Source organism: Enhydra lutris, unplaced genomic scaffold, assembly GCF_002288905.1.
Source record: "Enhydra lutris kenyoni isolate GAN:26980312 unplaced genomic scaffold, ASM228890v2 scaffoldscaffold7, whole genome shotgun sequence".
Lineage (NCBI taxonomy): Eukaryota > Metazoa > Chordata > Mammalia > Carnivora > Mustelidae > Enhydra > Enhydra lutris.
The window spans coordinates 3724935-3749282 of NW_019154091.1; the positions used below are offsets into that span (position 1 = coordinate 3724935).

The 24348-nt window shown below is 39.1% G+C and overlaps 1 protein-coding gene across 1 annotated transcript in view; it reads right to left on the reverse strand.

The window, feature by feature from the left end:
- LOC111142315 (anoctamin 4) overlaps positions 1-24348 on the reverse strand; it is a 238137-nt gene that overhangs the window by 107319 nt on the left and 106470 nt on the right. Inside the window, exon 8 of the mRNA XM_022495363.1 lies at positions 10249-10355. Within this exon, the coding sequence (XP_022351071.1) occupies positions 10249-10355 (107 nt within the window). The remainder of the gene's footprint in view (positions 1-10248; positions 10356-24348) is intronic.

Genomic DNA, 24348 nt, shown 5'->3' on the forward strand with positions numbered 1-24348 from the left:
GTAAGGCAACTTATCTACAATGAAGGAGCTTATTGTCCAACTAGTGGTTTTTAGCTGCAGATTCTCAACACACTAGTGTGTTATAATAAATTGTGAGGTGTGCTAGAAACTATACCATCAATATTAGTGAAGGCACTGTTTTTTAATAAATGTGCATTTTATAAAATAATTGAGAATAGCTGCCACTATAATCATTTCGCTTCCACTCATTTTTTTTTTTTTAGCATTTTCATGATATAATGTTAACTGGAAAAGGTGTGTTAAAATTTAGTGTAGTATACTCTAAGTCTGTTAAAATTACATGGGCAAATGGGGGATAAATGTGAAAAAAGTAATTAAAGTAATATTTGAATTATTTAATACACCAAAGCTTAACAGTGGTTCTCTTTAGGGATAGAATTTTCATAATGACATTGAAAATAAAGAATTCAAGATAATAAGAGTTGTATACGATTATCTATCAAATAAACACTCTAAAAGTAATTACCATAGGAATTCACAGGAAGAGGGAAGAATTCCTTCAAGCTGGAATGCTCATGGAGGAATTTATGGAGAGGATGGGTCTCAAAGATGGGTGACTGATGCAGAGAATATGAAGATACACCAATCTACAACTCCGTTGATGTTAAGAAGGATCTAAATCAGGTCTGATTTTACCACACCACCTACATAAACTCTCACTGAACATATTATTTCAGGTGTATCCAGATTTGGACTAGATAGCTATCATTTTCTCTCTATTATATTTTAATCTATGCAGCTTGGGATCAAAGTAGTTTTGGCAGCTTCACATATGAGTGACTCACACTGAGTTTGCATTCAACTAAGCCTCTCAAGTCTGTTCTTCTCATGATGTTGTTGAGCAACATTTCTCCCACACTGTACCAGGGTAGTTGTTTTGCTGAATTCGAGTGTAGGACTTTACATTTACAAACTATTAAATGTCATCTTGTTGGATTTGGCTGAGATTTCCAGATCACCGAGATCTTTTATGCTCCTGACTCCAGTGGCAAACATATTTAATGCATTATTTCAAAGTCCACCCCACCTGAAAGCTTGATGGGCAGGCTGTTTAGGCCAAGTACCAGTTATCAATATATTTGTCCCTTTGCTCCAAGTACACTTCCATTGCCTTCTTTGCAAAAATGGAGCTAGACCTTGCAAATATTTCTCCTTTACCAGATTGTACAATGTTAAGATTTGTCAGTAGAAGGTGCTGGAAAGACCCTGCAGGAATAAGTATGTCTTCCTGGTACCAATATGTTCCCCTCAGCACGCTTCTACAACACATAGCTTCTATGGCATCAATTTCCTACAGGGCATGGTGGTCAGTAGCACATGGGACCTCCCCAACGGCAGGTGTCTCCTTGAACAGCTTCACAGAGCAATGTTGTTGGTGCAACTCCTTCCAATGAATGGGTTCCCTGGAATCTACTGCCCTCTAGGCAGTTCCCCTTACTACCCTCAGAAAACTTGGCTATGCCACCTAGTGAACCACAGCTATACTACTTCCAACAGAATATAGGTCTCGGCTTTGTGAGGAGAGTCTTGCTAGAAGTGGTAACTGCCCCTAATATCTGCTATTTCTTTATTCTCTAGAGTTCTCCTTAACCTCTACTAGCCAATTCCTGATTACTCCAATCCTCTCTCATAGTTTTTATATTGCTATAAATAATATTTAATAATATATTTTATATTAAACTTTCTCTGTAAAAATTATGTGTGATTTTTGTCTCCTGACTAGGTCATTATTCAAACTATTGATAAAAGTCTCATTTGGACACAGGTAAGGACAAAGCCACCTGAATTATCATGATATATGATAATTTGTTTAATAACGGTGATAATTGGGAGGAGGAGCAAGAAGGTGGAGCAGTAGGAGACCTAAATATCATCAGGTCCCAGGAGTTCAGCTATATAGTTATCAAACCATTCTGAACACCTACAAACTCAAGAGGAGATAGAAGAGGAGAAGAGCAGCAATTCTAGGAACAAAACATCACCGCTTTCCAGAAGGTAGAACATGTGCAGCAGTGAATCTGAAGCAATGGGAAGATAGACCTTGGTGGGAGGGGACAGCTCCCAGCAAGTGAGAGAGCAGCAGAGCACAAAAATCAGAACCTTTAGAAGTTTACTCTACTGAGGGATGTCGCTCCAGGGTCTAAGTGGAGGTTAGAGCTCTTGCAGGGAATCACACTGTGGTCTCAGTGTGGTCTCAGGACATGAGGGATCACAGAAAGACCAGGGGTGCCTAAGTGTGGCAGAGCTCCCAGGTATCAGAGTGGGGAAGCCAGATGCAGAGACGGAGCTGAGATGGAGGCTCTTAGCTCAGGATTACCTTAAACCATGATCCTATGCACAGTTGGCCCACTGCTCTTTGAGCAGGGACCCCACAAGTGGCAGATCCAGAGAGACCCTGTCCTTCTTCCTCCAGAAGGAGCAGCACAGGAGTGAGCTACAGGAATCTGCTGGGTTTGGAGACTCCAAAGAGGGCCGTGCACCAGAGATAGAAATGCTTGGTCACAGGCTGGGTGAGCTCAGAGACAGCCAGAGACCAGGGAGACGGGAAGGATTGACTGCTTTTCTCTGAGGGTACACTAAGGAGTGGGGCCCTGAGCTCTCAGCTCCTACAGGGGCAGAGATTAGAGGGCTACCATTTTCATTCCCATCCTCCAAAGCTGTACAGAAAGCATTCAGGGAACAAAAGCTACTGAGAGCAAACCCGAGCAGATTGCTTAGCCTGCCTCCTGGAAAGGGTGGTGCAATTCCACCTCAGACAAAGACATTTGAGAATCACTGCAACAGATCCCTCCCCCAAAAGATCATCAAAAACACCCAGCCAAGACCAAGTTCATTAATCAATGTGAACTGCAGAACTCAGGGGAGTTAGGGGAAAGCAACAACTAGAATTCATGGCTTTTTCCCCATGATCCTTTAGTCTTTCAAAGTTAAATTTTTAAATTTTTTTTTCCTATTCCATTTTTTTAAAAGATTTTTATTTATTTATTTGACAGAGAGATCACAAGTAGGCAGAGAGGCAGGCAGAGAGAGAGGAGGAAGCAGGCTCCCTGCTAAGCAGAGAGCCCGATGTGGGGCTCAATCCCAGGACCCTGAGATCATGACCTGAGCTGAAGGCAGAAGCTTAACCCACTTAGCCACCCATGCGCCCCTCCTATTCCATTTTTTAAAATTTTTCCTCTTTCTTATTTTAATGTTTTTAATTATTTTATCTTATCAATACATTTTCTAAAAATCTTTTTTTAAATTCTCACTGTATTAGTAGTATTTTATCTCTTCATTGTATTTAACCTTATTTCTTGTATACACAGAGAATTTTTTTTCTTTAAAAATTTGGGATACAATTTCTTCTAAAAGACCAAAATGTACCCTAAATCTAGCACATAGCTTTGTTCTAGTCTCCAGCCTGATCACATTCTTTCCTCTTTTTTTTCTTTTTTCAACCAACTTCTTATCAGTTCCTTCCTTAGAATCTTTTTAAATTTTCATCTTTGCAGTCATATTCCATCCTTTCATTGTCCTTGCCCTTATTTTTGTGTATATATATGTTTTTTGTCCTTTAAAATTTTGGGAGCTAGTTCCTTCTAAAGACCAAAATATACCCAAAATCAAGTAGATGGCTCTGTTCTACTCACCAGTCTGAGATACACACACACACACACACACACACACACACACACACATATATTTAATTTTTAATTTTTTAAATTTTTTCTCCTTTCTTCTCCCCCCAGTTTTGGGTCTCTTCTGATTTGCTTAGTGTATATTTTTCTGGGGTCATTGCTACACTTTTAGTATTTTGTTCTCTCATTCATCTGTTCTCATCAGGATAAAATGACAAGGCAGAAAAGCTCACCACAAAAAACAAAAAACAAAAAACAAACAAACAAAAAACCAGGCAGTACTGATGGGTAGGGACCTAATCAATATGGACACTAGTAAGATGTCAGAACTAGAGTTCAGAATGATGATTCTCAAGGTGCTAGCTGGGCTTGAAAAAAGCATGGAGGGTACTAGAGAATTCCTTTCTGGAGAAATAAGAACCAAAATCTAACCAAGTTGAAATTTAAAAAGCTATTAATCAGGTGCAATAAAAAATGGAGGCTCTTGGGGCGCCTGGGTGGCTCAGTGGGTTAAAGCCTCAGCCTTCGGCTCAGGTCATGATCCCAGGGGCCTGGGATCGAGCCCCGCATCGGGCTCTCTGCTCAGCGGGGAGCCTGCTTCCTCCTCTCTCTCTCTGCCTGTCTCTCTGCCTACTTGTGATCTCTATCTGTCAAATGAATAAATAAAATATCTTTAAAAAAAATGGAGGCTCTTACTGCTAGGATAAATGAGGCAGAAGAGAGAATTAGTGGTATAGAAGACCAAATGATGGAGAATAAAGAAGTTGAGCAAAAGAGAGACAAAGAGCTATTGGACTACAAGGAGAGAATTTGAGGGATAAGTGATACCATAAGATGAAATAATATTAGAATAATTGGGGTCCAAGAAGAAGAAGAAAGACAGAAGAAGTAGAAGGTATATTGGAGCAAAATATAGTAGAAAATTTCCCTAATTTGGTGAAGGAACAAACATTAAAATCCAGGAGAAACAGAGAACCACCCTCAAAATCAATAAAAATAGGTCTACAACCTGTCATCGAATAGTAAAACTTACAAGTCATAGTGACAAAGAGAAAATCCTGAAAGCAGCTTGGGATAAAATGTCTGTAACATACAAAAGTAGAAATATTAGATTGGCAGCAGACTTATCCACAGACCTGGCAGGCCAGAAAGAACTGCCATGATATATTCAGAGCAGTTAATGAGAAAAAGCCAAGAATGCTAATTCTAGCTAGGTTGTCACTGAAAATAGAAGGAGAGATAAAAAGCTTCCAGGACAAAAAAAATTAAAAGAATTTACAAACACCAAACGAGCCCTACAAGAAATATTGAAAGGGGTCCTAAGCAGAGAGAGCCTAAAAGTAGTAGACCAGAAAGGGACAGAGACAATATACAGTAACAGTTACCATACAGGCAATACAATGGCACTCAATTCATATCTTAAAATAGTTACCCTGAATGTAAATGGGTTAAATGCCCCAATCAAAAGACACAGGGTATCAGAATGGATAAAAAAACAAGACCCATCAATATGCTGTACAAGAAACTCATTTTAGACCCAAAGACACCTCCAGATTTAAAATGAGGGGAGGGAAAACAATTCACCATGCTAATGGACATCAAAAGAAAGCTGGGGTTGCAATTCTTATATCAGATCAATTAGATTTTATGCCAAAGACTATAATAAGAGATGAGGAAGGACACTATATCATACTCAAAGGGTCTGTCCAACAAGAAGATCTATGCCCCTAACATGGGAGCAGCTAATTATATAGACCAATTAATAACAAAATTAAAGAAATACATTGACAATAATATAATAATAGTAGAGGACTTTAACACCCCCCTCACTGAAATGCACACATCATCTAAGTAAAAGATCACATGGAAATAAAGGCCTTAAATGACACACTGGACCAGATGAACATCACAGATATATTCAGAACATTCCATCCCAAAACAACAGAATACAGATTCTTCTCTAATGCACATGGAGCATTCTCCAGAACTGATCTCATCCTGGGTCACAAATCAGGTCTCAATCAGTACCAAAAGATTGCGATCATTCCCTGCATATTTTCAGACGACAATGCTCTGAAGCTAGCACTCAATCACAAGAGGAAAGTTGAAAGAACTCAAATACATGGAGGCTAAAGAGCATCCTACTAAAGAATGAATGGGTCAACCAGGAAATTAAAGAACAATTGAAAAAATTCATGGAAACAAATGAAAATGAAAACACAACTATTCAAAATCCGTGGGACATAGCAAAGGTAGTCCTGAGAGGAAAGTACATAGCAATACAATACAATACAGTAAAAACCTTTTTCGAGAAAACAAGAAAGGTCTCACGTACACAAACTAACCCTACACCTAAAGGAGCTGGAGAAAGAACATCAAAGAAAGCCTAAATCCAGCAGGAGAAGAGAAATCATAAAGATCAGAGCAGAAATCAATGAAACAGAAACCAAAAGAACAGTAGAACAAATCAACAAAACTAGGAACTGCTTCTTCTTTTTTTTTTTAGATTTTATTTATTTATTTGACAGATAGAGATCACAAGTAGGCAGAGAGGCAGGCAGAGAGAGAGAGAGGAGGAGGCAGGTTCCCTGCCGAGCAGAGAGCCCGACATGGGGCTCGATCCCGGGAGACTGGGACCATGACCTCAGCTGAAGGCAGAGGCTTTAACCCACTGAGCCACCCAGGCGCCCCTAGGAACTGCTTCTTTGAAAGAATTAATAAGATTGATAAACCACTGGCCAGACTTATCAAAAAGAGAAGAGAAAGGACCCAAATTAATAAAATCATGAATGAAAGAGGAGCGATCACAACCAACACCAAAGAAATACAAACAATTAAAAGAACATATTATGAGCAACTATACACCAGCAAATTTGACAAGGTGGAAGAAATGGATGCATTCCTAGAGATGTATAAACTACCAAAACTGAACCGGGAAGAAATAGAAAACCCGACAGACCCATAACCAGTAAGGAGATTGAAGCAGTCATCAAAAATCTCCCAACAAACAAGAGCCCATGGCCAGACAGCTTCCCAGGGGGATTCTACCAAGCATTTAAAGAACTAAAACCTATTCTCCTGAAACTGTTGCAAAAAAAAGAAATGGAAGGAAAACTGCCAAACTCGTTTTATGAGGGCAGCATTACCTTGATCCCAAAACCAGACAAAGATCCCATCAAAAAAGAGAATTACAGACGAATATCCTTGATGAACATAGGTGTAAAAATTCTCACCAAAATATTAGTCAATAAGATCAAACAGTACATTAAAAGTATTATTCACCACAATAAAGTGGGATTTATTCCAGGGCTGCAAGGTTGGTTCAACATCCACGAGTCAATGAATGTGATACAGTACATTAATAAAAGAAAAAACAAGAACCATATGATACTCTCAATAGATGCTGAAAAAGCATTTGACAAAGTACAGCATCCTTTCTTGATAAAAACTCAACAAAGTGTAGGGATAGAGGGTACATACCCCAATATCACCAAAGCCATCTATGAAAAACCCACAGCGAATATCATTCTCAATGGGGAAAAACTGAGAGTTTTTCCCCTGAGGTCAGGAACATGGCAGGGATATCCACTATCACCACTACTATTCAACATCATACTACAAGTCCTAGCCTCAGCAATCAGAGAACAAAAAGAAATTAAAGGTATCTGAATAGGCAAAAAAGAAGTCAAACCCTCACTCTTTGCAGATGATATGATACTTTATGTGGAAAACCCAAAGGCTCCACTCCAAAACTGCTAGAACTCATACAGGAATTCAGTAAAATGTCAGGATATAAAATCAATGCACAGAAATCAGTTGCACTTCTCTACACCAAAAGCAAGACAGAAGAAAGAGAAATTCAAGAGTCGATCCCATTTACAATTGCACCCCAAACCATAAGATACTGAGGAATAAACCTAAACAAAGAGGCAACGAATCTGAACTCAGAAAACTTTAAAGTACTCATGAAAGAAATTGAGGAAGACACAAAGAAATGGAAAAACATTCCATGATCATGGATTGGAAGAACAAATGTGAAAATGTCTATGTTACCTAGAGCAATCTACACATTTAACATAATCCCTATCAAAATACCATCATCTTTATTCAAAGAAATGGAACAAATCACCCTAAAATTCATATGGGACCAAAAAAGACCATGAATAGCCAGAGGAATGTTAAAAAAAGAAAGCCAAAGTTAGTGACATCACAATTCCAGACTTCAAGCTCTATTACAAAGCTGTAATCATCAAAATAGTATGGTCCTGGCACAAAAACAGACACATAGATCAATGGAACAGAGAACAGAGAGCCCACAAATGGACCCTTAACTCTTTGATCAACTAATCTTCAATAAACAGACAAATAGATCAATGGAACAGAACAGAGAGCCCACAAATGGACCCTTAACTCTTTGATCAACTAATCTTCAATATAGCAGGAAAGAATGTCTGGTGGAAAAAAGACAGTTTCTTCAACAAATGGTGTTGGGAAAATTGGATGGCCACATGTAGACGAATGAAACTGGACCATTTCCTTACACCACACACAAAAATAGACTCAAAATGGATGAAAGACCTCAATGTGAGACAGGAATCCATCAAAATCCTTGAATAGAACACAGGCAGCAACCTATTTGACCTCAGCCACAGCAACTTCTTCCTAGAAGCATCGCCAAAGGCAAGGGAAGCAAGGGTAAAAAATGAACTATTGGGACTTCATCAAGATCAAAAGCTTTTGTACAGCAAAGGAAATAGTCAACAAAACCAAAAGACAACTGACAGAATGGGAGAAGATATTTACAAATGACATATCAGATAAAGGGCTAGTATCCAAAATGTATAAGGAACTTATTAAACTCAGCAACCAAAGAACAAATAATCCAATCAAGAAATGGGCAGAAGACATGAACAGACATTTTGACAAAGAATACATCCAAATGGCCAACAGACAGATGAAAACTTGCTCAACATCACTTGGCATCAGGAAATATATCACTTGGCATCAGGAAATATAAATCAGAATATATATATATATATATATATATATATATATACATACACACACACACACACACACAATGGTATACACAATGGAATACTATGAAGCCATTAGAGGAAACGAAATCTTGCCATTTGCAATGATATGGATAGAACTAGAGGGTATTGTGCTAGGTGAAATAAGTCAATCAGAGAAAGAAAATTATCATATGATCGCTCTGATATAAGGAATTTGAGAGGCATGGCAGGGAGTTATGGGGGGTAGGGAGGGAAAAAATGAAATAAGATGGGATCTGGAGGGAGATAAACCATAAGAGACCATTAATCTCATGAAAAAAACTGAAGGTTGCTGGGGGATGAAGGGGGTAGGGATAGGGTGTTTGGGTTATGGGCATTGCGGAAGGTATGTGCTATGTATGGTGAGTGCTGTGAAATGTGTAAGCCTGATGATTCATAGATCTGTACCCCTGGGGCAAATACTACATTATACGTTAATTTAAAAATGGAGAAAATTTGGTAATATGGAAAGTTTCTCATAAAAATCCTCCAAATATAAGTTTAGTGTCCACAAATAGATGAATGGGTAAAGATGTGGTATACATACATACATCCCCCACACACAATAGACTATTACTCAGCCATAGAAAAGAATGAAATTTTGCCATTTGCAACAACATGGATGGATCTAGAAAATGGAATGCTGAATGAAATAAGTCAGTCAGAAAAAGACAAATAGCATATGATTTCACTACTCTGTAGAATATAAGAAACAAACAATGAATAAAAGAAATAAACCAAAAGATAAACTCTTAACTAAAGAGAACAAACTCATTTTTACCAGAGGTGAGAGTTAGTGGGTGGGTGAAATATGTGAAGGGGATTAAGGTATACTTATCAGGATGAGCATTGTGTACAGAACTGTTGAATTCCTATATAGTACACCTGAAGCTAATATAACACTGTATATTAATTATGCTGAATTTTAACAAGTTAAATAAAAATACATATATGTGCATTATAAAAGCTGTTTAATGGTGAAGGTGATTATTTGGAGAATTTATTTATGTGTGACAGCTCATCTCTGCACTTGCATAGAACAACTTCCCAACCCCCTGCCACCACCATCTTCCTACATCAGTCCTTTCTTTTCATCAGGTCTCAGTTCAAACCCTGGCTTCTCAATGAAGCTTCCCCTGACCACTTCATTTCAACTTGAACCCACCATTTCAGTTTTTTCTTTGTTATTCACCGTATTTACTTATTTGTTTATTGTAAGCTTTTACCTTCTTGAATATATGCCCCGGGAGAGAACCATGCCCATCTCCCCAACATCCAGCCCAATGCCTGGTACACAATGAACATTCCATAAATATTTGTTGGAACTGAGAGAATTTCTCCATGATCTTAGGCAAATGAGGTAACATGCTATTTTAAAGAGATCTAAGGATGGTATTGAGATTTTTACACCTTGTGAGCTACCCACCAAGGGAAGAGAGATTTTATAAATGATGAACAGTTATAGAATTGATATAAATTTTATAAAGCCAAAGAAAAAATTCTGTCATTCCCGAATTAGATACAGCTTGTTATACTAATAAACTACTTACCAATTTTGTTTTTTCCTTCTTCATACTTTATTCTTTGTAAAATATGATGTACGATTCTACTTCTTGTGGCGTTGTTGAAGAAAGTATCTTTGTTGTGTATGATGAAGCTGCACACACATATTGAAAACACAAGCTGAAGGTTAATTGGAGGTGATGAATCTAATCTTTGACATAATGTGGTGTTACTCATACAGAGGTGTCTTCAATAGGTCACAGAAAGGGTAGGTCTGGAACAGCATGAGAGAGCCCAGAGAGCACACCAGGGGCAGGAAGTTCACACACCTCAGTAGTTTGGATTCTTAGTCTCCTGAGCATTAACATAATTATGCCAGGAAGGAGCTGGAGCTAAATGCAATTTAAAAACCTTAAAATAAAATAAAATTTTTCCTCAATAAGGTCATTAGATATATGCAAATAAAAATGTATTTTGTTTTTATCTCCTCTCATCTCTCACCTCATCCCCTTCCATGTCATAACCACCTGGTTTTTCAGAAATTTTAAGATGTGAAACTGATTTGGGTGGTGAATATGAAAATTAGGTAATAAGCTCTGGTCTAGCTCAGGGCCTCTGTCTGTTCCTTTCCCATGTTCCTTGCTGAATGGGACTCCTCTCCTAAAGCATATACTTGTATTTGCTTTCTTTATCAGCCAGTGGATGACCCAGCCTCTAAAGTTTCTCACAGAGCTCATACACACACACCAAGACACTGGGCTTTCCAGTGGATACCACTACCCTACTGATAACTGAGAGGTTTTAGGTGACAGAGCTTCCAGGACCACAACATCCAGCATGAAGAGGCCATGTCTTCCCTTTCCAGGAATGTGTTTAACGGTATAATATTAGACATACTGTAAGTATAATTGCTTCATAAATTGTGAACTTTATTAACTCAGCAAACTTTTATGAGGTACCTCCTAAGAGTGGGGACATTGTGCAAGGATTATCAATGTGCAAGCCCCTGCCTCTTCAAAACCCAGCTCAGAAGCCACCTCCCCCAACAGGTCTCCTCACTACTCCAACTCCACTCCTTTCCCACAAATAATGCAGTATGCCCTCCTCTGTGCTACTTCTTATCTTGTGAGTATATTGATTTATCAATTATTCTGTATTTTCACTTCTTTTCATTCATTCATCCACTCATTCATTCAGCAAATGTTTATTAAGGGCTCTGTCTAGGGTACTGGTTACACAGTAGTAAACAAAACATAAAATCTTTGTTCTTAAGAGGCTTACAGTCTAACAGGAAAGACAAACCATAAAGGAAGTGAACATGATTGTATGGCAGAGATGGCAGAATCAACCTCCCTTTGCATGTCTGGATACCACACAAAACTGAACTCCTTCAGGACAAAAGGCTGAATCATACTAATTTCTATAGCCCCAGTATCTAGTGAGTGGCTCGTACAAATACAGGTATATATTTTTGAATAGCAGTAAGTGAGGGCCATTGGGATTTATGTTAGGGAAATTGCTATTAAAGTTTTTTCTTCAAGAAGATAGATTCCCAAGAGTTGTTTAAATGCCAGGTGGAAGAGAGAAAACTGACCCAGAGAAGACAGTCCACGCATGGGATCTGGTTTGGGAACAAGCTGGGAATGTGAGTTTGAGATAACATAAAAAGGGGATAAAGGCCAGAGAATGTGAAAATAAAATGTAAATCACATGAGTTGGTTCCCTGAGAAGTATTTTCCTCTTTTACTTCCCTAGGATTCTGTTATAGAAAACTATTCTCAGAAAAAGTAATTTGACTTGGTAGATGAGAGATAAATGATATGTGGGTGAATGAGGAAGCTGCAGAGCTTAGCTGGTATTTTCTTTAGGGTTTTCTGAAAACATCTTATTGCACCAAAGAGGGAGAGAAGAAAACCAAAAGTTACACTGAATGCAGTTCCTTTTATTTTATCCTTCTCTACTTTTTCACCTTATTTAAGACAGACAATTCCACTTTAATATCAAATAAAGGTGCCATTAAAAAAAAGAGACAAATCAAAAAGTCCATTTTTGACTCACAATACCAGATGATAACTGAAAGCTGATAAGTATGACTATGCTTGACGGGACAATTCTGGCCTAAAAGCCCATGTCCCTCCTCCATTAAATGGTTTTCTGCTTTCTTCTCCTTTTATAGCACCACATTACATTTTGTGAGCTCATGTAATCATTCTCTATAATAAGCACTGCAGATGAGCTTCAAAATTTTGTTTTCCTCTTTCTTCTATCTAGGTTGTACCTGGAGCCAGGAGATTCTATAGTGGGAACAAATACATAGGGCACGTGCCAGGCACTATTTTAAGCACCCCAGATATATTAACTCATTAAATCCTTGCAATAACACAGGACATAGTCTTTTATAGCTCTGTCTTACAGATGAAGAATTAGAGAAGGTGAGTGATGCCCCCAAAGTTACTCAACTAAGGAGGAGCGCCAGGATTTCAACTCAGGCAGTCTGACTCCAGAGGTTGCCCTCTTACCCACTCCACTTACCTGTCTCCCTGTGCTAAAAACTTCCTGACTCCTGGAGGCTGACTCTCCTTGAGATCAGCCCAAGAGCTGTTCTGCCTGGAATACTTTCCTTGTTTCCACTAATTCTTTGAGCCTCAGCTCAGGGCACATCTCCCTCTAAGGATCTTCCTTGAGCCCCTGGGCCTCCTCCTGAAAAGCAATGTGGTGCTACACTAAGAGAAGGAGGGATAAAACCATTTAATGCAGCTTTAAGTTCTAATATTACCCTTCCTTCCCCCTTAAGACTTTGAAGTGAGACAGTCCACAGAATAAACCCTATTTTGTCACTTACTATGGGTATTGAACTGTCCCTCAACTTCCCTAGATCTTGGTTTCCTCTTTTGTGAAACGGGGATAACACTGTAATTACTTTCATAGCATTTTTGTTTGGAAGAATCAGGCGAGGTGACAAGCATTGCAGAGCCCCACTGTCTGATGTTTAATAAGCTCTCAGAGTTAGCTGTCATCATTGCTGTTGTTTCTATGACATCATATAGAAACTGTCTGCCTACATACTTGACTTCTCTGGATGAGCTTCTTGAGGGCAGGGACCAGCCATGCTCATTTCTGTATTCTAGCACAGGTCTTGGCTCATGATCAGACCTTACAATTGGCTCAAATGAACGGACCTTCTGGAGAATACCTGCTAACACTGGGGGTTATGTGACTAAATATCATCTCGTTATACCTTGGCATCTAATTCTTCTTCCTGGAAATATTTCTACCCATTTCATCTTTTCAGCTACCACCTGAACCATTCTCTCCACAAAGGAGAGAACTGCCAAAGGATTTTCGTACTGGGTATGGAACAATCTCATTTTCTCTGTTTCTCTTTCAAACTGAAGGGCTAAGAGAAGGCACAGTGATGACTCTTGACATCGTTATTCTCAAGCTTTCCTTAGCCACTTAGCCAAAACAACCTTCTTCAAATGATTCACATACACATGTGCATGCACACATATAAGCACCATGTAAGCTGGGCTGTTCTGGCAACCATAAGACTTGGGGGCTCACATCAGGGAGATTCAAATTAAAACTACATTGAGATACCACCTTACACCAGTTAGAATCGCCAAAATTAGCAAGGCAGGAAACAACGTGTATTGGAGAGGATGTGGAGAAAGGGGAACCTTCTTACACTGTTGGTGGGAATGCAAGTTGGTGCAGCCAATTTGAAGAACAGTGTGGAGATTCCTTAAGAAATTAAAAATAGGCAGGAGCCTGACTTCCTCCTTCCTCCAGCCATCACCCACCTGCCTTACTCACTCAAGAGTCACCAAAGAAATTAAAAATAGAGCTTCCCTATGACCCTGCAATTGCACTACTGGGTATTACCCCAAAGACACAGATGTAGTGAAAAGAAGGGCCATCTGTACCCCAATGTTTATAGCAGCAATGGCCACAGTCACTGAACTCTGGAAAGAACCCAAGATGTCCTTCAATGGATGAATGGATAAGGAAGATGTAGTCCATATACACTATGGAGTATTATGCCTCCATCAGAAAGGATGAATACCCAAGTTTTGTAGCAACAGGGATGGGACTGGAAGAGATTATGCTGAGTGAAATAAGTCAAGCAGAGAGAGTCAATTATCATATGGTTTCACTTATTTGTGGAGCATAACAAATAACACAGAGGACATGGGGAGATGGAGAGGAGAAGGGAGTTGAGGGGAATTGGAGGGGGAGATAAACCATGAGAGACTATGGACTCTGAAAAACAATCTGAGGGTTTTGAAGGGGCGGAGGTTGGAAGGTTGGGGGAGCCTGGTGGTGGGTATTATGGAGGGCACATATTGCATGGAGCACTGGGTGTGGTGCATAAACAATGAATTCTGTTACACTGAAAAGAAATTTAAAAAATTAAAAACTTAAACTATAATTTAAAAAAATAAAAGTTATGCTCAGGGCTCCTGGGTGGCTCAGTTGATTAAGTCACTTTCTTTAGCTCAGATCATGATCCTGGTGTCCGGGGACTGAGTCCAGCATCAGGCTCCATGCTTGGCAGGGAGTCTACCTCTCCCTCTCACTATTCTGGCAAACATAAGACTTGGGGGCTCACATCAGGGAGATTCAAATTAAAACCACATTGAGATACCACCTTACACCAGTTAGAATGGCCAAAATTAGCAAGGCAGGAAACAACGTGTATTGGAGAGGATGTGGAGAAAGGGGAACCTTCTTACACTGTTGGTGGGAATGCAAGTTGGTGCAGCCAATTTGGAGAACAGTGTGGAGATTCCTTAAGAAATTAGAAATAGAGCTTCCCTATGACCCTGCAATTGCACTACCAGGTATTTACCCCAAAGATACAGATGTAGTGAAAAGAAGGGCCATCTGTACCCCAATGTTTATAGCAGCAATGGCCACAGTCACCAAACTGTGGAAAGAACCAAGATGTCCTTCAACGAATGAATGGATAAGGAAGATGTAGTCCATATACACTATGGAGTATTATGGAGGGCACATATTGCATGGAGCACTGGGTGTGGTGCATAAACAATGAATTCTGTTACACTGAAAAGAAATTAAATTAAATGGTGAAAAAAAAAAAAGACTTGGGGGCTCAGTCTCTGAGGTGTCAGTGCTCTGTACTGGCTTAGAAACTCTGCTTTCATACATTAATGGCAGATCAGCAAACTGGTACAAATTCTATAATGGCCATTTAGCCAAGTCTAACAAAATTATATATTATATATAAATATATGTGTTTATAATAATATTAATAACTATGTATAATATACATATATACATATCTTCTGACCAGCAATTCTTTTAGAAATTTATTCTACGGGGGCGCCCAGGTGGCTCAGTGGGTTAAAGCCTCTGCCTTCAGCTCGGGTCATGATCTCAGGGTCCTGGGATCGAGCCCCTCATCAGGCTCTCTGCTCAGTGGGGAGCCTGCTTCCTCCTCTCTCTCTCTGCCTGCCTCTCTGCCTACTTGTGATCTCTGTCAAATAAATAAATAAAATCTTAAAAAAAGGAAGTTTATTCTACAAATATATTTATCCATGTGCAAAATGACAGATAATAAAATTATGGCATGGGTTATAATAGCAAAATTCTAAAAATGACTTAAGAAATTCACCAGTGGGAGTAAAGACAAATTATAGTACAATTCGACAATGAAATACTCTGCATCTGTAAAGAGATTAAGGGTGTTCAGTGTAGATATAAGAAAATCCTCAAGGTACTACAGAGGAAAACAAGGTTCAAAATAGACAGCTATTTGTTTTTTTTTAAAGATTTTATTTATTTACTTGAGAGAGAGAGAGAGAGAGAGAGCACACAAGCAGGAGAAGGGCAGAAGGAGAAGCAGACTCCCCGCTGAGCAGGGAGTCAGACTTGGGGCTCAATCCCAGGACCCCAGGATCATGACCTGGGGGAACAGCAGATGCTTAACTAACTGAGCCACCCAGGTGCCTCATGGCTATTTGTATCAAAGAGAAAAACATACACATATGAGGAAGTACATATAAATGTAATGATGTATTTATTTGCTTGCACATGCACAGGTGGCTACAGAAAGGACATATAGACATCCAGAAATACTAACTGCCTCTGGGGAGAACTAGGTGGCTGGAAAGGAAGGAAACGTCACTGACACATTTAGGAAATTTTTATCATTCATTAAGTACTACCTATAAAAAAACATGAAAGGGGCGCCTGGGTGGCTCAGTGGGTTAAAGCCTCTGCCTTCGGCTCGGGTCGTGATCTCAGGGTCCTGGGATCGAGCCCCACATCGGGCTCTCTGCTCAGCAGGGAGGCTGCCTCCCTCCCTCTCTCTCTCTCTGCCTGTCTCTGCCTACTTGTCATCTGTCAAATAAATAAAATCAATCTTTTAAGAAAAAAAAACATGAAAATTTTAAAGAGAAAATGCAATTTCTGTTCTAGGTTTGTTCTCTCCTCCACCCTAGAGGATAAGGAGAGGAATACACTAAATTGGCAGAGGAATAATTTTGTGATTGAAGCTCTGCACATACGTCTCCTTATTCGACCCTTTGGAGTAGTTATATAATATGCCCAAAGTCACACAACTGAGGAAGGATTCAAAACCCATCTGTCAGTTCCAAATTTTCCCATTCATTTGTAAAAGGAACTGCTGAGAGCATATGCCTGCCTGTATGCATGTGTGTGTGAATGGCACTTTCTGGATGCTTTCATCTTGCCCCATGAGGAAGACCCTGCTGACTTGTCACCAAGTAATGGGCAAACCCAAGCCTGAAGTTCCTATAGACTCCCCTCTAGGGTCTCTACTCTCCTGCTTTCTCTGGAGGTCAGCAGCCCTCAGTTTTCACTTGGTGAGCCTCCCAATCTCCTCCATAGGACGAAGGGCAAAAATTGGAAGAGAATATGTGATGAAATTATGTTTTAGCTACAGACTCTCTGAGGCTGTGGTTATTTGCACTCAGTTATATGTTCTCCCATAGCCAACCACCCACAGCAGTGTTGTCAAGTACTGTGATAGGCTGGCTGTAAACATTCTGTAAATGTTCTGCTTGTTCTGTGCAAAGAACTGATCACTGAGAGTGTTTCATGTGGAGGTGGGCAGTGGGTACAAAGGAATGTGGGTGTTATGCATGTGTGTATTTTGAATGAGGATAATGCAAAGGTGGAACCAATCTAGTTTCTCTCCTCAGAGGAGCATCTATTCTTATTAGATAAAATGAGAAACACACAAACATTCGAGGGTGTGAATTGGGGAAAGGTGTTCATTAGAGCTGGGTAAAAAATCAGCTTATCATTAAATGTGTTACTTTTAAACAAATACAAGCTCTTTTTTTTTTAACTTTCCTTTTAGGCATATTAAGATATGACTACACTTTCTTCACATTTAGTACAAATTACCTAGAGTCCAGTGTTATTGAGTAAGAATTTCTGAGATAGTGAAAATATTCTTTATCTATGCTATCCAATATGATAGTCACTAGTCACATGAAGCTACTGAACATTTATAATGGGGATAGCACAAATGAGAAAGTAAATTTTTACTTAATTTTAACTGATTAAAATTAAAATATAAATAGCCACATGTGGCTAGTAGATGGACAATTGCCTCGAATGTGAATGATAACTTGAGCATGTGGGCAAATCCTCAATAATGGGATTCTTATCCTGCATCTCCCTTTGACTACAAAACTGGAGCAGGAGAGTGAGTAAGGGTGAAAATGCTCTATAAGACTGTGTACAGGTCTTGGGTTCAAGTCTTCCTCTTCATTTTAGTTGTGTGGCTTTGGAGAAGTCAATGAGTTTCTTTGGGACACAGTAACTTGTCAGGAAATGAGGGTTATGGTGTGTTAGTTGCTCAAGGATAGGGATCACAAAGTGAGACTATAAAGTACTGAGACAGATCATCAAACCTAGTTGGTAGATGACAGGGCAACTCAAAGCAAACATGTTCCAGAGAAAATTCTTGATCTATACCCTTGTAAGGTAAAAATCTGCTTCCCCCCTCACCTTTTCCATCTTAAAAAAAATAGCATGGGACACATCCAAATTCTCAAGTCATAAGCTTATATGCATCCTCTATCCTCTCTTTCTCTCATGTTCAATATGCAATCAAATTCTTTGAGCTCCTCTTCACAAATGTTATCTTGAATCTGATCTTTATTACCCTCTTTCCTTTGAAGTTGTTTCCAAGAGCACTATAATAATTTCCTAACTATTCCATTTTCACTTTCTTCCATCAGTTCATTCTCTACATAGCAAGGATCTTTTAAAACAAGTAAAATCTCATCCCTCTTCTGCTTAAAACTCTTCACCAACTTCCCATGGATTTAGAATAAAACCTAAACTCCTTTCCATGGTCCACATGTTCCTGCTACATGGTCTGGTCTTGCCTACACCAATGCATTTATCTCTTCTCCTCCTCCTCTCGCTCATTATAAACCAGAAACATTGTCTTTTCTTCTGCCCTGAAAAATCCCAGCTTGACACTGCCCAGGGCTTTTGTTCATACAACGCCTAGATTTTTGCACAACTGTTTCTTTCCAACATTTGGGTCTCAATTTAAATGTCACCTTTAATACCTTAGCCAGGATAGTTACTCACCTGTCTCTCAAGTCTCTCTTTCTCTCTAATTACCTTACTGTTTTTCCTTCACCTGTCCCTCAAGTCTCTCTTTCTCTCTCATTACCTTATTGTTTTTCCTATGTTTTACTCTCTGAACTTTTTTTTGGTGGTAGTGGTGGTGGGAGATATGTATCTACATGTTCATTGTCTGCCCACCTTCCTCTATAGAGTGATTGCAACCACTTACTGACTCCACATGAAACCAGTGGAAGAACTGGCCAGCTTAAGCAGCAGAACTGCTGAAATAAAAAAATCATGAGCAAATAAGATGTATTTTAAGTTAAATTTTGTGATAGACTGTTATGTAGCAATAGATGACTGATAAATATACCAGTCTTTTCTTTCTTTTTTTTTATTAATTTTTTATTTTTTCAGCATAACAGTATTCATTATTTTTGCACCACACCCAGTGCTCCATGCAATCCGTGCCCTCTCCAATACCCACCACCTGGATCCCCCAACCTCCCACCCCCCGCCCCTTCAAAACCCTCAGATTGTTTTTCAGAGTCCATAGTCTCTCATGGTTCACCTTCCCTTCCAATTTCCCTCAACTCCCTTTTCCTCTCCATCTCCCCTTGTCCTCCGTGCTATTTGTTATGCTCCACAAATAAGTGAAACCATATGATAATTGACTTTCTCTGCTTGACTTATTTCACTCAGCATAATCTCTTCCAGTCCCGTCCATGTTGCTACAAAACTTGGGTATTCATCCTTTCTGATGGAGGCATAATACTCCATAGTGTATATGGACCACATCTTCCTTATCCATTCGTCCGTTGAAGGGCATCTTGGTTCTTTCCACAGTTTGGCGACCTTGGCCATTGCTGCTAGTCTTTTCTGATGGTTAGAATTGAAAAGTGAAAGCTAATGCTTTAAAAATATTTCAGAAAACTTTCTCAATTAGACTTTTAAATAGAGATTTATTTTTTAACAAGGAGAAGCAGAGGTGATATGGTTAACAGTCACTTAAATTATGTCCTCAAGTTAATGAAAATCTAAGTAGGAACAAAGCAACCAATTAATTTTTTATGTGACAAGGCCTATTTTGAGAGATTTTTTTGGTTTTCAGGCACTGTAGTGCAATAACTAGCATCTTACCTTAAGTGTAGTTGTTATGACTAAAAGGATGAGATAACTATCAGACCAAATATATAATACATGTAATATTTAGAGTTCTGACCCTTTGGTAAAGATTTTAAAGCCTTTTCATAGGATTAAGGTGACAAGCTGCTGAAATAGAAGGCAAAGTGAAACATTTTTCTTGTTCCATTGGTCATTTCTAATTCTACTTCATGGCATAGTCTTTTCTATTTTAACCTTAAATACAAATTAAGAAATACTTGCTCTTGAGACTTCCAGGTAAATATGGGAAATTAAACACTTGATTTAATTTGGCTCTCAAAACCCCATGAAAATAATAGTCATGTTTGCGTGTGTGTGTGTGTGTGTGTGTGTGTGTGTGTGTGTGTGTGTGTATGCTTATTTTTTTCTTTTTTTAAGATTTTCTTATTTGAGAGAGAGAGAAAGAGAGCACACAAGTAGGGGGAAAGGCAGAGGGAGAGTGAGAAGCAGATTCCATGAGCAGGGTGCCCAATGCAGGGCTGCATGTGTTTACATACAGGTATAAACCCTCAAGGAACAAAGAGAGCAGAAAGCAACAGCAAAAAATTGTTAAAATGTGAGAAGCAGATGAACAGGTAGTAACAGACTTAGCAGATTCCCAAACCAGCTCTGTGTAAGACCAAAAGCAATCATATTTATACTATAATATCTCACAAAATTTTAGAACAGGGGCATCAGTGGCCTCTAGAAGTCGGGTGAAGGGGATGCTGAAATAAGTACTGGTTGAAAGCTGCTTAGGAAGAAGTTAGATCCCGAGGTCTTCACCTGTACTTTAACAGAAGCCTGGAGAGTTGTGTTTTGTTTTTTTGTGTGAGGAATTTTTTTTTTTTTTAACATAGGGTAATAATACAGCCCCTGAACTTTAAAACCTCAGAATGGATAGGGGTAGGGGAACCATAGTGAAAATTGGAGGACCAAGTGAATGTTTGCATCCTGGAAGCTGAGATTCCTGTCTCCATCCACTTAGGCTCTGAAACATTGGCAGCCAAGTTTTGACTTTCTAGGCAGGACACTGGCAGAGACTTCTCTGGGGAATCTGACCAGCGTAAGATGAAAGATCTAAAGACAGAGAGATTGGAGACTCCAAAATGAACGCCCCCCCCCACCCAGTCATTTCCCTAGAACAAAACTACCAGTTGATAACCCCACCCATTACTCTGAAACTGTACTCAAGTTTTACATTTCCTATTCTTTCACATGGACAGTCAGCCAAAGATTACTGGGTATCTGAAGAAATTCATTAACGAAAGATAGAGAATAATAAAGATAGCAAAAAATAAACAGAAACATGTTAGAGGATATTAGGCTATATGGAGTGATGAAACATTAAAAAAATCATTATGCTCAGAAAGTTAAGATATTATAATGGTGAAAAAAGCTCAAAATATGATTTTTAAAAACCAGAACATTATGAAAGTCAAAATAGCCCTTGTAAATTAAAATAAAATTATAGCATAATTTAAAAACTTAGTAGAAGCATTTGAAAATAAGTTAAAATTTTCCAGAAAATAAGTTGAGAAAAATCTCCTAGAGCAAAAATTTACAGATGAACAAAAAGGAGAGAAAAGACAGACATGAGAGGATCAACTAGGAATTCTATAAAGAAAGAAAAAGGGATAAATTGTGTGCAAAATTCAGAAATTATTCAAGAATATTTCCCTGAACTGAAAAAGAGTATTCAAGATGAAAGGGTCCACTGATGATTCATTAAAACAGATGAACACAGAGCCACCTCAAGATATGTTACTGTGATTATTTCAGAACACTGGGGACAAAGAGAAAACCATACAAACTCACATTACAATAGAATTAAGAATTGGAATATTTTTGAAGTCCCAAGTAGCAATACTGAGTTTTGGAATGAAAGGAGCAAGACCTTCAAAATTCTGAGGGAAAAGTATTTATGATCAAATGATCAAGAAGAGAGAAACAATAAATATTTGTACTACAGCTGCTATAAGAAAGTACCACGATTGGGTGGCTTAAACAAAAGAAATTAATTTTCTCTAGTTCTGGAGGAAGAAACTGTCTCAAGTCTAGATGGAATTACTTCTCATAAACCCAAAGGATTGCAGGCAAGAAAAGGGGAAGGAAAGCTGCAGGGAAGAGGAGAAAAGAGGATGAGAGAAAAAAGCGTTATCTTATACTTGCTAGCAACTCAGACCAGTCCTAAATTATCTCCATCTTTAGCAATGGACTGAGAAAATCAATATACGTAGAACATGCATATAACAAAATTATCTATTCATATACCAGGTACGTGTATTACTGACAGGCAAATTTACTGAACGTTTACCATGGCCATTGATATACTGTACTGATTTTCACAATAAATGGGTAGTATTAAGAATCCCAATTTAGAGATAAAGAAACTGATGCTCAGAACCACACAGCTTTTGAGTTGCAGTGCTGGGATTGGGGGCCCAGATCTCACAGACTCCAGAGCCTGTGTGAGCTCAGCCACTAAACCTTAAGGACAGACACTCTGATTCATTGATCCTTGTCCAGCTCTGCATGATGCCTGTCACAGAACTGGTGCTTGATGCTGACTGAACCGGAATGGATAGTCAGCACGAAAACATGAAAGCACAGCAGCATTTACATTTAGTAGAGATCACTATTATTTCCCATTCAAAAGTGAGCCAAAATGAAGAGGAAATCATTTTTTAAAAATCTATAAAAAAAAAAACAAGTTTGGAAACCTAGTGATTTCCCAATTAATCCTCAGAGCAGAAAAATCCAATTTAGAATAACCCAAGCCTCAGCTCTCTACTAATTAGGGTGCTACTGTAATCGAGTCAATAGTAAGGTTTTGCCTGATTTACTGAGGCGATTATCACTGCATAAATTGATCATTCAGTGACTCATCCGTGGCTACTGTCTTAGTCTGGTCTTGGTCATGGGTCTTATTTTTATTTTCCTTTACTGGAGCTGAGTAGGACTGAGTGCTGACCAAAGGGACAGATCTATCTACTTTCTTGCAGTTCATCTATATTGTTGTGGTCAGCAAAGACCTAGAAACCCTGCCAAGCATCCACAAAACTTGGAAGTTGGTAAAAATTTATTCTCCATAATTCCCTGGTCTTTTTTCTTTTTTGACGTTTCCCCCACTCTTCCATCTTAGTGAGATCCTTTATCTATCCCTGCTGCAGCCAAAGCACTCTGTCTTAGCTCTTCCTTCCTCCTCTTTATTTTTTTTTTAAAGATTTATTTATTTGAGAGAGAGCGAGGGGGCAAGTGAGCAGGAGTGAGGGTTGGAGGGAGAGGGAGAGAGAAGCAGGCACCCCAATGAGCAGGGAGCCTGATGCTGGTCTGGATCCCAGGACCCTGAGATTATTGATCTGAGCCGAAGGCAGACGCTTAACCGACTGAGCCACCCAGGCACTTCTCTTCTTTATTTTTAAATCTTTAAAAAAGAGCTGATAAGCTTACTCATAATGGGTTATGAATGAAGAATACATTAAAACTTCCATCTTGCCCAGGGACATTTATTTTAAATGCAGATGACTTTAGCCAAAGGATTAAAGTTCACATTGTTAAACTCCAGTTGTACCATCACAGATGCTACTGTCTTAGCTCCCTCTTCTTTACTCTCGTCTGTAATGCTGGAACAAAGACTCTGCCAAATACAGCTCTCCTTGTGGCTGGCTCTCTGATATGTTCTGCTAGTTGGGGGCACTATAGGGGGACTGGAAGGGGAACAACAGCAGGTGAAAGGATCTGGTCTTTCATGTTTGCTTAGTGTCCTGACAACACTGATCCAGCAGTGATTCTTCAATCTCAAAGTGGCAGTTGGTTCCAATTTCCATCTTAAAACAAACAAACAAACAAACAAAACACCCCAGACTGGACCCACCACATTGCCCCACAACCCAGAGGTACTAGCACCAGCAGGGTAGCATTTCCTCCTCAGAGGTATTGGGGTCAGTTCCAGCTTGAAGGTTCTGATAAAATCAATTTCTTCCTTCAGACACCCTAGCCCTAGGGGCAGTAACTTCTTCCCACACCTCCTGCAGTTAATAACTGTGTGGATCCAGTGCTCCTTTTATGACATTTTAGTTCTCTGACATCTATTTTATGGATTCCCAGCATTAACCTCCATGCTGAAAAAAACTGCTGGGTTTCAGTTTTCCTGAGTGGGACCTGAGAGGTCCAGGGAGCTAGAAAGAGAAACACCCTTCAGGGAAAAGGCTTTCTCTGTCTTTGAAATCATACACAACGTAAACAACCATCTACCTATCCTGCTTGTTAATCTGATAAGAATATCACCAGCAATATCACAATGCTTTCTGAATTTGAATTTTGAAATATTTTAATTCCAAGTCTGGTTTCTACCCTACAGAGCTTTTCTCTTATCTGTCTGTCTTTGCTTACTTGTATGGAAACTTTCTTTCCTAAAAATA